The following is a 15,776-nucleotide window of genomic DNA, read 5'->3' on the forward strand; positions in this document are numbered from 1 at the left end:
GAACTCATACCATCTGATTTCAGGACTTCACTGGAAAATTGCTATAATCGAGACAACGTGGTGCTGGTAAATGGGTAGGTGTAGAGAGAATAGGACAGAACAGAAAGTCCAGAAATAGATACACAAATACACCGTCAATTGATTTTGAACAAAGCGGCCAAAGTAATTCAAAGGAGAAAGGATAGTTTTTATCAAATGATGCTGAGACAGTCAGACATTCATATATTAAAAAAGCGAACCTTGATTCATACTTCATATAAAGCAATGAACTTGAAATGGATCATAGGCCTAAATGTAAAGCCTAAAGCTATAAATTTTTAGAAGAAAACATAAGAAAAATTTGTGGCCTGTGGGTGGGGCAAAGAACTCCTAGCAAGGACACAAAAACCATGAGTTAAAAGAAACGATAAACTGACATCATCAAATTTTACTATTTCTGTTCTTTGGGGCTGGCTCGCTCAGTCTGTAGAGCATGTGTGACTCTAAATCTTGGGGTTGTGAATTCAAGACCCACGTTGGGTGTAGAGATTACTTAAATAAAACTTTTAAAAATAAAATCTCTGTTCTTCAAAAAACACCGAAAGAAAATGATAGAACAGCTGTAGACTAGGAAAAGATAGTTGCAAAACACATAACCGGGGGCTTGTATCCAAAATATGCAAAGAACTCTCAAAACTCAGTAAATAAGAAAACAACCTGGTAAAGAATGAAGTGAAACATGGGGCACCTGGGTGCCTCGGTCCTTAGGCGTCTGCCTTCGGCTCAGGTCATGATCCCAGGGTCCTGGGATCAAGCCCCGCATCAGGCTCCCTGCTCCTTGGGAAGCCTGCTTCTCCCTCTCCCACTCCCCCTGCTTGTGTTCCCTCTCTCGCTGTGTCTCTCTCTGTCAAATAAATAAAATCTTTAAAAAAAAAAAAAAAAGAATGAAGTGAAACTTCTGTATGATTCTGATCATACAACACAAAGGGCGAACTCTAAACTGTAGACTTTGGGTGATGTGTCAGTGTAGGTTCATCAGTTGAACAACTGTACCACTTTGGTGCAGGTGTTTTGATAGTGGAGGTGGTGTATACCTGTAGGGGCAGAAGGTATATGGGAACACTGCTTTCTGTGCAGTTTTTCTGAGTCTAAAAACCAAGTCTCTTTTTTTTAAAAAAAGGACAAAATACCTGAACAGGCTTTAGAGAATAAATAGGGATGGCAAATAAACACATGAAAAGATACACAGTATCATTAGTTAGTAGGGAAATGCAAACTAAAGTATTGCTATACACCTGTTAGAATGATTTTTTTTTTTTTAAGCTGGCAATACCAGGTGCTGACAGGAATGTGGAGGGTGTGGACCTCTCCTGTATTGCTAGTGGGAATGCAGAAGGACACGGCCGCTTTAGAGAACAGTTGGCCGTTTGTTTTTTAATCCAGTTAAACCTACATTTACAACATGACCGAGCAGTTCTACTCTTAGTTGTCTACCCAAGAGAAATGAAAGCTTGTCCAAGAAAAACTTAGGCATAAGTATTCGTAGCAATATTTATAATGGTCCCAGACTAGAAATAACCTAAAAGTTCATCAGCTGGTAAATGGATACATAAATTACAGTGTTTCCACATAATGCAATGTTTTCAGCAATGAAAGAGGAGACACTACTGATACACCCAGTAATGTGGATGAATCTCAGGAGCATTGTGCTAAAAGTAGCCAGTCACAAGACTCATAACCATATGATTCCATTTGTATGATATTACAGAAAAGCCAAAAGTACAGATAAGTGGTTGCTTGGGGCTAGGGGTAAGGGATTAACTGCACAGGAGCCCAAGAGAACTTTTGGGGGTAATAGAAATGTTCTATATCTTAATTATCATGAGAGGTTTCCCAACTGTATGCCTTTGCAAATGTATACATTCTAAATCATTGAACTGTACACTTAAAGTGAGTTTTATTGCATATAACTGTACCTAAATAAAATTGTTAAAAAAAAAAAGCAGGAAGATACTGGTATCTGAGACTGAAGTTAGGCAACAGTAGAAGGAATTCTGTTTTTCTGCTGTGTTGTTGGTGCTTATCCAGTTATTTTGGATCTTTACCAAAAATTCCCCATTACATCTTCCAGTTGGTAGAAGTTCATAAACAACTGTATACTGAGTGGCATTTCTCATTGAGCCAGATTGAGTTTGACAGAAAAGAATGGAAGTTAATATTGGTCCAAATCAATTCTAAGAAAAAGTGGCTGGAAACCAGGGAACTTTGCCATCGATGGCAATCACTTTTTTTTGCTGGTTACCGTGGGTTTGGGTTCTTTTTAGGGGGAAGGGTGGAGGGAGGGGCAGAAGGAGAGGGAGAGAATCTTAAGCAGGCTCCAGGTTCAACGCAGAGCCTGATGCAGGGCTCGATCTCACAACCCTGACTGAGATCATGACCTGAGCCAAAATCCAGAGTTGGACACTTAACCAACTGAGCCACCCAGGTGCCCCAGTGGTTTGGTTTCTTGAATGCTCCTTTGACACATGCTTATGTGTAAGCATGTTACTAGCCAATGCGTTGGGAGGTAGGGGGAAGGATCTGATGTATTTGATACTGCTCCAGAAAAACAAATGTTTACATGGCTCAATTTGGTTGTGTTACAGGTTCAGCTTGTTGGTTTAGATGAAGAGAGTTCGGAGTTTATTTGCCGAAACACTTTTGACCATCCATACCCCACTACAAAGCTCATGTGGATCCCCGACACAAAAGGCGTCTATCCAGACCTACTGGCGACAAGTGGTGACTATCTCCGTGTGTGGAGGGTAAGCAGGTGCTCAATTAGGAGCCAGACCAACGGGCTTTCTCTGTGTTGGCTGTTACTAAGCAGCGTGGAGTCACAGAACTGAATGGGGTTGGAGGCAGTGAGTGTCATTGTAGCCCAGGAGAAACAAATGGTAGTGGATCTGGAATGACCTCGTTTGACTCATCAGATTCCCTGGTAAATCTAGCCAAGATTCCTTGAAGTCCTGCTGCGGTCAGGCCACAGTCAGCTCTGGAACTTGAGAGGCTCAATTAACCTGATGAAATGAAGAGAACCTTCCGGGGGTGGAGTGGCAGGTGGGGATGCTTGAGGCTTCTTAGTCTGTATATAGCCAAGATATTTTTGAGTGAATTAAAAACAAAATACTGGGCCACTGATTCTAGTAAAGTATGTGAGTGGATTGTGGAGCCTCACCTCCTCCCTTAGCTGAGCCCATCAGCAGCAGCATCTCTCCTAGCCTGGAGGTGTAGTGCCCAGCCAGGCAGGCTACAGAGGTTCTGGGTTGGGCAAGGTGAGAAGACCTCTCCTCTAGGAAAACCTAGGGGTGAACATTTGGAAAAACAAAGTGGGGCAGAGGAGAAAGCTTGGAAAGAAGTAGCATTCAGGGAGTTCCTCTGGCTTTTATTACTCTATGAGAAAAATGTTTTTCCCCTATGTCTTCTGTTTAGGTAATATGTCTAAACGGAGCTTTTAAAGGTTTTCTGTGAAGATAAGACTGGCTGATTTTTAAAAATTATTGTTCCTTCAGGTTGGTGAAACAGAAACCCGGCTGGAATGTTTGCTAAACAATAACAAGAACTCAGATTTCTGTGCTCCTCTAACTTCCTTTGACTGGAATGAGGTGGATCCTTATCTGTTAGGTAAGGGAATGAGGGGGTGCGTATTCCAGTTTGAAGAAGCAAAGATACATTTCCTCAGATATAACACCGGGCCTGAGGTCCATGCATCAGACTAAAATGGGCCAGAGGGAAAGTGGCTAAATATGGAATGTGGTTATTAATTCCTCGTATGGAGCTGAGCTTCCCATGTGTATATATCTTGTCTCTCCAGTCAGCAGAGTCCAAGGTCCTGGGGTAGGGATTGAATACTTGACTCTTGTTGGCTAGTAAGTAACTATGGCATGTCGCCTCCTGGGCTACACAGAGCAGTAGACACAAGGAGGGAAGCCTCACTCCTGTCAGCCACTGACATGCACTGGTTGTTTCCAGGTACCTCCAGCATTGATACGACTTGTACCATCTGGGGGCTGGAGACAGGGCAGGTGTTGGGGCGAGTGAATCTTGTGTCTGGTCATGTGAAGACCCAGCTGATCGCGCATGACAAGGAGGTAATGATGCTGTTCCTCTTTCTGCTTTCCTTAGCTGCTTTCTGTGCCTTCAGTTCGAGGTCAGACCATCCTCTCACTATTGTGCAAAGTATGTGAAAAATCATAATGCTGATGTCTTGTTGAAATTGAAAATAGTAATGTGTCCCAATAGTGAGAAACAACACTGTTATAAACTAACGTGGGGTTTTTTTGGCCGATGTAAACAACTTAATCTACACGTACAGTTTTTGTGCCAGAGATTGCTCTTTTGTAATAATGAACTCTCTTACTGGACCTGATGGGATTAAAAAATAACACTTATCTTGAAATATATTTACTTTTTGGAGGAGAGGGAAATGGGGGGAAACCAGGAAGAGGGAAAATTTCTTGGCAGACAAACCTAAATCATCATTTTTTTCTCTCAACTTGTTTTATGAAATTCTAGTATGTTCCTTAATACTTTTAATACAATCTGGAATGCAACATGGTTTATTTTCATGGTGATGTTTCTCCTGTGTTTATTGGAAAAGCCGAGGGGAGCTATTTGTGATTGTGTTTTGATCAAAGCATTCTTCTGAGGAGAGCTTTTGGAAACCGGTCATAAATTTTTTCCTCCCAGAGCCACTGCATGCCTCTTGTACTCTGGTTTCCTGTGGGTTGTGTTTCCTTTTCTTTTCTCCCTTACCCTGCTCAGCAAGGAGTATTAGTCTAGATACAAAGAATGCCTTGAGCTCAGGTCAGACACTTGAGGTTGTCCTCAGAATGGGAAGATGGTGACCAGGTTATTACTCTTAGTAAGGGGCTGGTCTTTGGCTTTCTGAGCTCCTCAGGGTAAGCTCTGTTACAAGACTGCCAGACTTGGCTGCTGCTAGGCCAAGGAGCAAAGGAAGAGTTTGTCCTACAGAGGGGACGAGTAAGGAACTTCTGGAAACCCTCTTGACATCAAGTAGAACAGGTTGCTACATTTTAGTTCTGTGACAACCTAGTTTGCTCTTCTCTGTCAGGGTCCAACCCAGAAGACTAGAACTACTATAAATATTTAATCTTGGGATTTAACCTAGTAGGGCATTGCTCACAAAGACGATGGTGAAGCTGGGAAGCCACACTGGCAACAGCGAGTTAAGGTGGAGAATAGGAGACACAGGAAGCTGTTACTGCCTGTAGGCCAGAGGGGCGAAGGGAAGAGACAGGGTTCCTGGAGCCTGGGGGCTGGATCTCCCTGGCAAAAGCTAAAACCACGGAGGGGACACAGTCATTGCCAGAGACACTGAGGGAACAGAGAGGGGATGAGAAATACCTTAGCTTCTCCCTAGGGTAAGGGCCAGGGATGGATCTTAACCAGCACCCCGGCCTTGAAACAGACCTGGGAGGGTGGCTCTCAGAGAAACAGCGACACCTCCTAGACCTTTGCTTTTCCTCAATCCACCTCTCTGTCAAAGTGGGGACTTGTTTGGAGGCTCTTTCTTGTTGCTGCCCGCCAAAGGGCTGGGTGTGGAAGAGGGGAGTGTCTATCCAGGAGTTGTCACCTTCCCTAGGTTTAGGAGGAGATGCTCAGGTGAAGAAAGAGGAAAGAGCTGAGAGAGCTTGACATGCTCGACCGCATTGCCTGTGGCACCTGAGCACTTAGTGGGGCAGCCGAGGTGTCCCTGTCGCTGGGATTCCTGGGAGCCAGCTCGTGGGGAACACATCTTATAAAACATAACCTTGCCCTGACATGGCTGGACAGTGCTGGTCAGAGCCGTGATCTGTCAGGCCTCCTTGTGATGACCAGCCAGGTTTGCTTTTGTACCACTCCTAATTCCTGCCATAGAAGGAGAAGTGTAATTTCGTAGTCAGCCAGAGAAAAAGGAATTTATGAGGTCGAATAGAAATAGATGCTTCTTTGGCAATGTCCCTTAGTAGGCAGAACCTTAGGAAGACTAGAGTCATGGTATTTAGTGAGAGATGCCACTCATGTCTCCCCAGAAGTCAGCTGTTACTATCCTTGACCCCAGGAGATCCTTGGCATTGGTTTTTCAGTTTTCCTCTCTTCCCCTCTGGCTCTGGCTTTGTCCGTCTCTCTTTGTTGCTTTTTTTTCCTCTGAAGCTCTCTGTTGCTCTCTGCCCGTTTTCTCATAGATATTAGTGGTGTGCAATGTTTGCAGCAAGTAATAAATGCAGAAAACAATGATTCAAAACCTAAATTGATTCACTTATGAATACAGACCAACTAGGAGAAGAAATAGAGCATTCACACCCTCTTTGTGAAGGCAGGAACACCTGAGTGTCCCATGATTTAAAACTGCTCTTCTTTCTGGAAGGGGTGCCTGGGTGGCTCAGTCGGTTAAGCGGCTACCTTCGGCTCAGGTCATGATCCCAGGGTCTTGGGATCGAGCCATGTCAGGCTCCCTGCTCAGTAGAGAGCCTGCTTCTCCCTCCCCCTCTGCCTGCCTCTCTGCCTACTTGTGCTCTCTATCTCTCTGTCAAATAAGTTAAAAAAAAAAAAAAAGAAAAGAAAATGAGTTGCAGGTCCGGGTTTCACAGCAGAACCCACTTGGCTGCTGTTAAGTGGCCACAGGAGGGCTGCCTCCACCTCTCAAATCAGTGGCCTTAATGTGGGCATGGATCTGTCTCTGATCACACACAAATGAAAGCCATCAAGGCCAGGGAAATAAATGTCTCAATTTTGTAGTGTGGCCGAGGACAGCCATTGGCTGACAGCATGCAGAACACTCCGCCCTGTGCTCTGTTGCTCAGCAGGGTTTATGCTCTTTGTCTTATCACGAGGGTTGGAGGAAACAGACTCAGAAAGCAAGAATGCAGGAAGAAGCCAGCCAATTTGTATAGCAGAAAGTCACCGAGGTTAGAGGTCTCAGGCGCCAGAACTCACAGATACCGTTTGGCTTTTTTGACCTCCTTCTGTGTCATGAGGGGGTTTAGGGGAACTAGGGATAGTAGGGTTCCCTGCTACAGGGAAAGAAGGTCCCGGATCTGAATCTGACTGGAGCTTCTTATTCACCCACAGGTCTATGATATTGCATTTAGTCGGGCTGGGGGTGGCAGGGACATGTTTGCCTCTGTGGGCGCTGATGGCTCGGTGCGGATGTTTGACCTCCGTCATCTAGAACACAGCACCATCATTTATGAAGACCCACAGCATCACCCACTGCTTCGCCTCTGCTGGAACAAGCAGGACCCTAACTACCTGGCCACCATGGCCATGGATGGAATGGAGGTGAGTACCCTGCTTCAGGCTGCCATAGGCCTGCCCACCTAACTGTGGCACCACTGAGGCTAGCTAGCAGAGTGGTTCTCGGCTGGTGGCAGTTTTCTCTCCAGTGGAGCTTTGGAAATGTCTGGGGACGTTCTGGATTGCCCCAACTTGGCAGGCAGCGGTGCTACCGGTATCTCATGGGCAGATGCCAGGGGTCCTGCTAAACATCCTGCAGTGCATGCAAGAGCGGCCCCCACCCCAAGAAGGATCGGACCCAAAATGTCAGTAGCACTAGGATTGAGAAAGTCTGATCTAAAACAAGGACTGTGTGCTAAGAACTTTTAATACTGGAGTGTTGGAGTTGGAGCCAAGAAAAGCAATGTCTAAAAGGCAAACCAAATCATATGTGCTTACGGTGCTGAGTAAAGAAACAGGCAGTTTTCCTCTTCTGTGGTCTGGACAGATTCTTCCAGCTTCAGGAAACAGACACGGAAATGACAACTCTTCGTACTTAATAAAAGCAGTAAAGTGTGGTTCGAGACGATGCAGTAATTAACTTTTGGGGATGCCGGTACCTCAGACTTCTTACATTTCAAATTCTGCTTTGGGGGTTGTGGGGAGAGGCCTCTCATTCTGTCCGGCTGAGCATGCACGGAATTCTTAGCACACGCACAGAATAGGACTTGGTGGATTATCCAAACTCACGATACCTACTCCCGCTTCTCCCCTTCCTTACCAGTCTAAAGGCCCTACGTTGCTTAAGATAGAGACTATAAACTGCTTGTGTCTCTTTGTTTTCTTTTTCCTCAATCCTGTAGCTGCTTTTGGGCCCAAGACCCTCTGCCTCTAATGGTCTTTAAATCCACAAAGGAACACGTTATGCTTTAGAATTTTTTTTTCTTTTGTGGTGTCTTGTTTGTTTTTCTGTTAACACCCTGAAGTACCTGAGCCGTTTACTTGTTATTTCTGCAGGTAGTGATTCTGGATGTCCGAGTTCCCTGCACACCTGTCGCCAGGTTGAACAACCACCGAGCGTGTGTCAATGGCATTGCTTGGGCCCCACACTCATCCTGCCACATCTGTACTGCAGGTAATCATGGTGGTGGGGCGTGGGGAGGAGCCATGGGGAGGGTGAGGGGAGGAGATCTTCCCCTTCTCTCCTTAGAACTGTAATCCTCGCTATTTCCCAAGGGTAGTTTGAGAGATTTAGCAAAGTAACTCAATTGAGAGGCTCCCTCCACTTGTGAAATTGAAGTAGTCCACATTTCCAGATGATCTTGTACCCTCAGTGATAGCAGAGCTCCTGCTGTATACTCTTTACATCATGTATCAGTTATAGGCTGTGCCTCCCTGAAATCTAGGTTGGCCCAGAGGACTCAGAACCAGGACTATGGAGAAGGGGGGCAATCTCTCTTAGATGGAACAGAATGTTTGGGAATGGCCGAGGTTGACACTCCCTGGGGAGACAGAACAACTTTGCAGTAGGCTCTGGAGGTGTTGAAGGCCCTGCGTGGCTTGATCACTGGTGTGTGACTTGTAGTCCCCACCTCACCATTTGCCAGACCGAAAAGAGTACCCCTGAAAAATAGGTTGGCTGTCAGTGTGCTTCTATTCTAGGAATAATATGTCTGTTACTAAAAATTAAAATAATACTGAGGTGTATAAAATAAGGTGAAAGTCATCTTTTCTCCTTCCTGTCCTATGTCCACCTCAGTCCCACTCTCCATAGGTGGCCTCTGGCAACAGTCATTGTGTCTCCTTCGACACCTTTTTATGTGGGTACATGCCTACATATACCCCCGAAGACGAATGTCTGCCCCTTTATTTTACACAGACAGGATTCCACTCTCACCCCATAATGTTCTGCTTCTTATCTTTTTCATTTTCGGTGCCTCAGGTTTCTCTCTAACATTCTTTTTCCTCTCCTCACTAATCCATAGCATCCTCATTTCTTTGTTCATTATGAAGCCAAAGGAGCAGAGTAGTTTGGTGGTTTTGTGCTATTTTAGTATTCATTTGAAAGGCCTGAAACTTTTCCTGTTTTTGGCCTTCTGCTCATGCCTGTATGTCACTGAGGAGCAGTTAGGGGCCTTCTGCCTTCCTCTGCACCTCAGGCTGTGGTCTGACTCCTTCATGATTGCCTTCTTTTTTCCCCAGGGGTGTGGATAGGGAAGGGGGGGAGAAGGAAGAAAGAACGGTGTCCCTTGTTCGTGGAGAATGGTACCAGCGCCCCCCAGTAGAAGCCCATCTTCCGCTCCTAGCGGCTGCCTTTGTGCAGCCTGCTGCTGTACACACAGTACCTGTCCCGAGTCCCTTCGGTTGCAGGAGCTGTGGCTGAAGAATGTGCTTGGTTGAGAGTGGCACTGAGGACAAAGAACTTAGTGCTCTAGATGTGCTGAGTGTTGCGCACAGCTCCCCGGAGCCCCTGACAGAGGTGGTCCCTGGGAAGGGCATCTTGCACGTTGCCTGGGTTATATGGCCGTGGCAGGAGGCTGGTGTTGCCCACACGAGCCTGCCTGGCATGTTAGGCTCCTCAAATCTCCTGTGTGTCAGAGACAGGTTTTCACATCAGGATGGGCTTATGGGATCAGGGGACACTGTGGTATTGAAGGATATTGCCTTTTTATTTTTCTTCCCTTAAACTAGGAACTTATTGTTTTGATTATAAAAGTAAATGACCACGTTACAGGTCACTTACCAACTAGAGGAAGGTAAATATAATTCATAACTTTGCCATCCTCGTAGGTACCACTGTTCTCATTTTGATATATTTTCTTCCAGTCCTTTTTCTTGTGCTTATGTATTTTTTTAAGGTGATTGCCTTCTTTCTGGTATTTCCCAGGGCAGAGAAGGTAGCTTTTCTAGGGAAGATTGTTTTTAATAGCACATGTCCACTCAGCACCTCATCTCATCTGTGTAACACCTCATCAAAGTATAAAAGTTCATGAAATCGGGTAAAATCCCATTAAGTTGAATCATCAGAAAGGGATCTTTAAGTGCTCAGGTACTTTAAGTGGCTGCAAATGACATGTTTGGGGATCATTTTTATATCCCGTGGTCCTTTCCTGATGCCTACCCCAGGTGAGAGGTGCCCGTCTAGGTCCTGTTCCACCATCCTAGCTCTGCCGCAGTGACCGGGGCCCTGGGACACATCAGAGGCCTTGCTCTGAGTGCTGGCTCTGCCGTTCACTGGTTGCATAGCTCTGGGGCTTGGGGCAAGTGCCTGAACATTTCTGAGTCTCACTTTCTTCATTTATAAAACGGGGGCTTGAAATCAAACCTCCCTAGCTGGGATCTTGGTGAGCAGATGCTTTGTGAACTGTGATCCCTCCACCCACCCCAAATGCAGGGGCCATTTTCCTCCTTGCCCGAGTTGTGACCTTGCTGCTGGCTTTCTCTTTCACTAGCGGATGATCACCAGGCTCTCATCTGGGACATCCAGCAAATGCCCCGGGCCATCGAGGACCCTATCCTGGCCTACACAGCTGAAGGAGAGATCAACAACGTGCAGTGGGCGTCGACCCAGCCCGACTGGATTGCCATCTGCTACAACAACTGCCTGGAAATACTCCGAGTGTAGCGTTGGCGGCGCCTTGCCCACGAGGCGGGGGCTTGTGTGTTTCCTGCCTCTGCCCCATCCCGAAAGTAAGAAGAAACGTGTTTCTGGTGGCCAGTATGTGTCTCACTGCTTTGCATCACTGTTAGCAGAAGCTGCTCTAGGAGTTCCTGGCCAGTCGTCCCATCGCTGTCTGCGCCAGGCTCAGTGCTAGTGTGGCGCCTCCTCAGCCCAGGGCCGAGTTTTACGATTTTCTCTCCCTTTCTCTTCTCCTCTGGTTCCTCCATTAAACTTTTCTGTATATTTGTTTGTCAGCTGTTGTGTTAATGAGCATTGCAGGCACTGGCTATGTTTGTACTCATCTGCCCCAGATGTCTCTTACCTGTCTGCTGCCCAAGGCGGCAATCTGTGTCTGTGTCCTGTTAGCACTTACGTGGGAACAAATACCAATTTGGAGTTGTCTTTCCTCCTATTATCAATGTCTTTAACAAATTTCAACTTTGTATATTTTTTACCTATCAGGCTAATTTTTTTACAAAAAGAACTTTACTCTTCCCGGTTTCTTCCTTTGTCTCATAGTCCACCCCATTAGCACTTCCTCTCTTCCCTCAGTGCCTGGATCTAGCACTGGACCCCAACCCCATGAGCAGTTTGCCTTCTTGAATCACTGCCTGAGTGCAACGTACCTGACCAGGAGTCCCAGACCGCCTCGGTGCTCTGAAGTCGGCCAGTTCTCTCACCTGTTCTCAGCCCGGCTCTTCTCAAGGGCATTCTGGGCTCCCAAACAGACACATGAAGTCTTCTGTTATTTCCTGAAGTACCTCTGTCCGACCCCACTGGGACCTGCTGGCCATGTGGTAGAGCTGAGAGAGACACCGTGTCTGACTTGAAGGGAATGTTTTCAGAAAAGCTGAGCTTAGAGTACATTTCCAGTACCTAGTTTCCGAGTCAGTGTTTCCCTCCAGATGTAAGTCCCAGGCCATTTTCTTTCACGTCTTGAATGACAGGCAAGCACAGTCTGTAAGCTGAACTTTGGTATCTCGATTTGGTTGGTTTACTGTGACTGATGGTTGGCTACTCTTTGAGTGAGAGAGTCCTGCTCGAAAGACACATAGTCTGTGTGTCTAATCCTGAACAAGATCTTCTTTAGATATGGGGGACTGTCAGCTCCTGGAAGGAGTGGATTAATAGGCTGTGATAGTCCCAGGCCATCAAGTAAATAGATAGCTGCAGGGCCAGCCAGTTAAGGCGTACCTGTCACCACCCTCCCACCCCATCCCCCACCATTAGGTGCTGAGCAGTATTGGACTTGCAGGCTGCAGTGTTTGTTTCCGTTACATGAATGAGTTCCACGGAGAGGGCTTGTGTGTGATTCTGGTGGTAGTTGAGTCTTTGGGCAGGCAGGGTTTGGGACATGCTCAGAGTCTAGGGGGACTTTGGTCTAGCGTGTTCTGCCATAGGTTTTTGAGCCTCTCTGAGTTGTGCAGCTGTTGAGCAGGAGAGTAGCAGACCTTAAGGCTGGTGGTTTTGTCCACTTGGGTTCTCACCTGCTTTTGAGAAACAAAACAGTTTTGTTCTCCTGGGCCCTTAAACTCTTTTGGTTGAGTCTCCTTTTCCAGAGCAGATGTATTTTTATCTCCAAAGTCACAGCTCTTTGCTTTACTACACAGGCACTTGTCCAAAGAAAAAGGCTTAGCATATTTCCCCTTCTACTTTTTTACTTTCTTACTCTGATTTTGAGGCGCGTTAGCTGGCCATCCACTTGAGGTTGACTTTCCTTCATTTACTGCCAGATTTGCACTGTGTCATTCAGCGGTGTAAAGTGAGCTGTTCTTGGTCTGAACCCTCCTCTGCTTATAATTTGCTGGCTCCAGGGTCCTTCTCTCAAGGGTAGCAAGTCTAAGTTGATGGTTGCTTGCTCTAGGAGGCCATCAGGTCCTTCTCCTGGAAAAGGGTCTGAGATGGCAGTCAGAGTGTAGGAGGGGCTGGTCGTCCTGGGGCAGGGCTTAACTGCACTGAGTTCTAAGTTAAGGTTCCTTTCCTGATCTGCACTTAAACGTGGTCTGCATGGTGAGATTTGTCAACTGGAACTGGAAAACAATCAGGAGAAAAAAATTAGTCTGTAGTAATTAGAATATATTTGCATAAAGTTGCTACTACTCTGGAAACCAGCAACTTTTGGTGGTTTTTTTTTTTTCCTTGCCCTGTGGGCTCCCAGACCTCTCACCCCTCCCTAGGTCCTGCAGTGCAGTCTTCCTCCTCCTGGCATCCACCTGGGGCCCAGGTGAGACTCCCCAGTCTCCCTGAGCAAACACACACACTCACAGTTGCTGAGATGCCAGTATTTTGAAGTCCCAGCTCCCTTTCTCTCCATTTCCACCATAGGCCAGGTGGCCTCATGGCTGAGGAGGGGATTTCTGTAGTCTCAAGGCTGAGAAAGCCTCTTAGCCAGGCATGGTCCAGGAAGCAGAGATCTGTTGTAGTTTCAAAAGCAAGTGTCTGTTTAATTTGTTCAGGTTTTCAAATTGCCACCCAGAGAGAATGGGCGGGAGGCTCTGGATCTGCTTTCCTTGAGTGTGAGAAGAGCAGTGGCCAGGGCTTCCCTGGAAAGGCCACAGGGCAGCATGTCTGGGCTCTGGCTCTCCTGGCGGTGGCCCTTCTGTATGCTCCTACCTCCTGGGCCGAAGCTGCCTTTGTTTTCCTTGTCTGCTCTGAGGGGATGGAGAGGTGCTAAATAAATTCAGCTTCAGGTTCCTCATCAGAGAGTTGGTGAATGGGTACAAGTCCTTCAGGGGCTTGAGTATTTACACCCCAAAGAGTTGGAACCCTCTCCTTCTAGGGAGGAATGGAGCTGCAAGTCAAGGACTTGAAGAGGGAAGATATTTGATCACTGGGTGAGAATTTCTTGTCAGAACCAGGATCAGCTCTCAAAGAACCGGTTAAGATTTGGGAAAAAAAAAACAGAAAAAATTGAGACTCCTACAAGGTTTTGATGATAGTTTTGGCTGAAATTTTCGGAGGAGATTTGGGACGTGGGAGAAAATCTATGGTAAGTGTTTTTTTAGATCAAGGGAGATGATATTAGAGGGCATGAAAGGTCTGGGGTGGCCATGGAATGAGGCTGTGCCCACAGCCTGTGTCAGCCGTTTTGGACCATCTGTCAGGTATTTGTGACACTGTCTAACTGTGGAGACAGGATGGCAGCTCGGGCAGGGAGCCCCTTCCTGCAGCACTGAGCCATAGGTGATGTTCGGTGGCACCAATCCACAGGTGGTGGGAGTCCCGTGGCCATTCCTCATCATGGCTCTCCTTGGTTGTAGGCTTGTACAGAGCAGAGGTTGTGAACAGTCCTGCCGATTTTCCTCCCCTCCCTCTTCTTTTCTCTTCCTCTGGTCTTGCCCCCATAGAACTTTCTCCCTGCTGTAGCCTGGGCCTCAAGTCGGAGGCGGTAGGACAGGTGGGAGCTGCAGGGTTTACCACACATGGGAGGGCCATCCCCAGTTTGAGAATGTGGCAGCTTCTTTGCCTGCCTGGCTTGGAGTAAGGGAGACTATTCAAGTAGACACCTCTCTCAACACAGATGCTTCCCTTTACTCTCTGCACTCCAGGATAAGGAAGGAAGGTCATGCCTGGCACTTAAGTTGGGACTTCTGAGGGAGGAGAGCTGAGCTGAGCTGACCATCACTGTGAGCCCTGGACGAGGCTCTCCATACTGGCTGGGCCAGCTGCCCCCAGCGTCTCCTGTTGCAGAGCCTTGCCCGCCTCTCCCACCTGCACCCTCTTCTCCCACCGTTGTCTTTGCTGCTGAGTTAAAGGTGTGGCTACACAGTGCGGGCCCGGTCCTCTCAGGCTACTTTGTGGATATTATTTTTTAAGTTTGGAAACGTGCAGGTGCCTTCCCAAAGAGGCTTGGGCTGGTGTATCAAACCAGAAACAAATAAGCTAGTGAAAGTATGAACTCAAGAAGAAAGATGTTGGCAGTCTTTGTAACAGCTAGAAAACTTACAAGGACCCACCTTTAGGACAACCCAGTGGCTATGGACTTGTGGTGTCTGCTGTTTAAGAGAAATGCTCTCGCCTGGGGTTGGTTGTGGTAATCCAGTGTGCAACGAGACTTGTTGAGCTACAGCTTTGACTCGCTTGAGTTGAGTATGAATCGCTTGCTTGGGTTCCTGTGTATTTTATGACCCTGTCAGTGACTTCCCCCCCTCCTCCCCTGAGTGTGAACTTGTAGCATGATTGTACAAACCTCTGTGTAGAAAACAGAGATTCCTTGTTCTCTGAGATGTTAAGCTCTAGCCAATCAATGTCTGTCCCCTCTAGCCTAGTACGTCTGAACTTCATTTCTTGTTATATATTTAAACTTTTCCTCTATACTCTAGGTTTTGTGACCTCCCATGGTCAGGTGGAGAGGAAGCTACCCCCTATGGAACTGTACTATCACCCACTTTTCTTTTTAAAATATTATTATCACAGGACTGATTGTACACAGGGCTTGTAATAAAATGTTAACACTGTGCTGTGAAACCATAATGGTAAATCTCCATTGAAGGCGACTTCAAAGGCACCTGAAAGTGGAGTGTTACATCTATGACTTTATTTCTTGCTTCCTGAGTATATTAAACCTAATTTTCACCCTTTCATTCTGTTTCAGCCTCCTGTATAAGAAGTACCATATTTTCTGCCCATCATACTTTGTAATAAAACTTGAACATGTATAGATTGACTGAATTTCTTCTTGTGATGAATTCAGTTCTTCCCATTCTGCCACTGTGGTCATGTTCCAGAGATACTGGCTGGGGGATGAGAGTCCACCCCAGCCCATCTCACTATCTGACAGCCTGAGTCATCCCTTTTAATAAAACACAGAGCACCTATTCTGTGCCAGGGGCCATGACCCTCAAGTTGCTTGCAGTCTCCCAGATAAACAATTCCTGGC

At 46.6% G+C, this 15,776-nt stretch overlaps 1 protein-coding gene across 1 annotated transcript in view; it reads left to right on the plus strand.

Annotated features, from left to right (window-relative positions):
* DCAF7 (DDB1 and CUL4 associated factor 7) overlaps positions 1-15,557 on the plus strand; it is a 33,575-nt gene extending 18,018 nt beyond the window's left edge. The window contains exons 2-8 of the mRNA XM_027625600.1: positions 2,625-2,783; positions 3,531-3,642; positions 3,991-4,109; positions 7,093-7,302; positions 8,254-8,371; positions 10,689-10,926; positions 15,492-15,557. Coding sequence (XP_027481401.1) covers positions 2,625-2,783; positions 3,531-3,642; positions 3,991-4,109; positions 7,093-7,302; positions 8,254-8,371; positions 10,689-10,861 — 891 coding nt within the window. The 3' untranslated portion in view covers positions 10,862-10,926; positions 15,492-15,557. The remainder of the gene's footprint in view (positions 1-2,624; positions 2,784-3,530; positions 3,643-3,990; positions 4,110-7,092; positions 7,303-8,253; positions 8,372-10,688; positions 10,927-15,491) is intronic.
* The last annotated feature ends 219 nt before the right edge of the window (positions 15,558-15,776 follow it).

Source organism: Zalophus californianus, chromosome 16 (assembly GCF_009762305.2).
Source record: "Zalophus californianus isolate mZalCal1 chromosome 16, mZalCal1.pri.v2, whole genome shotgun sequence".
NCBI classification, from domain to species: domain Eukaryota; kingdom Metazoa; phylum Chordata; class Mammalia; order Carnivora; family Otariidae; genus Zalophus; species Zalophus californianus.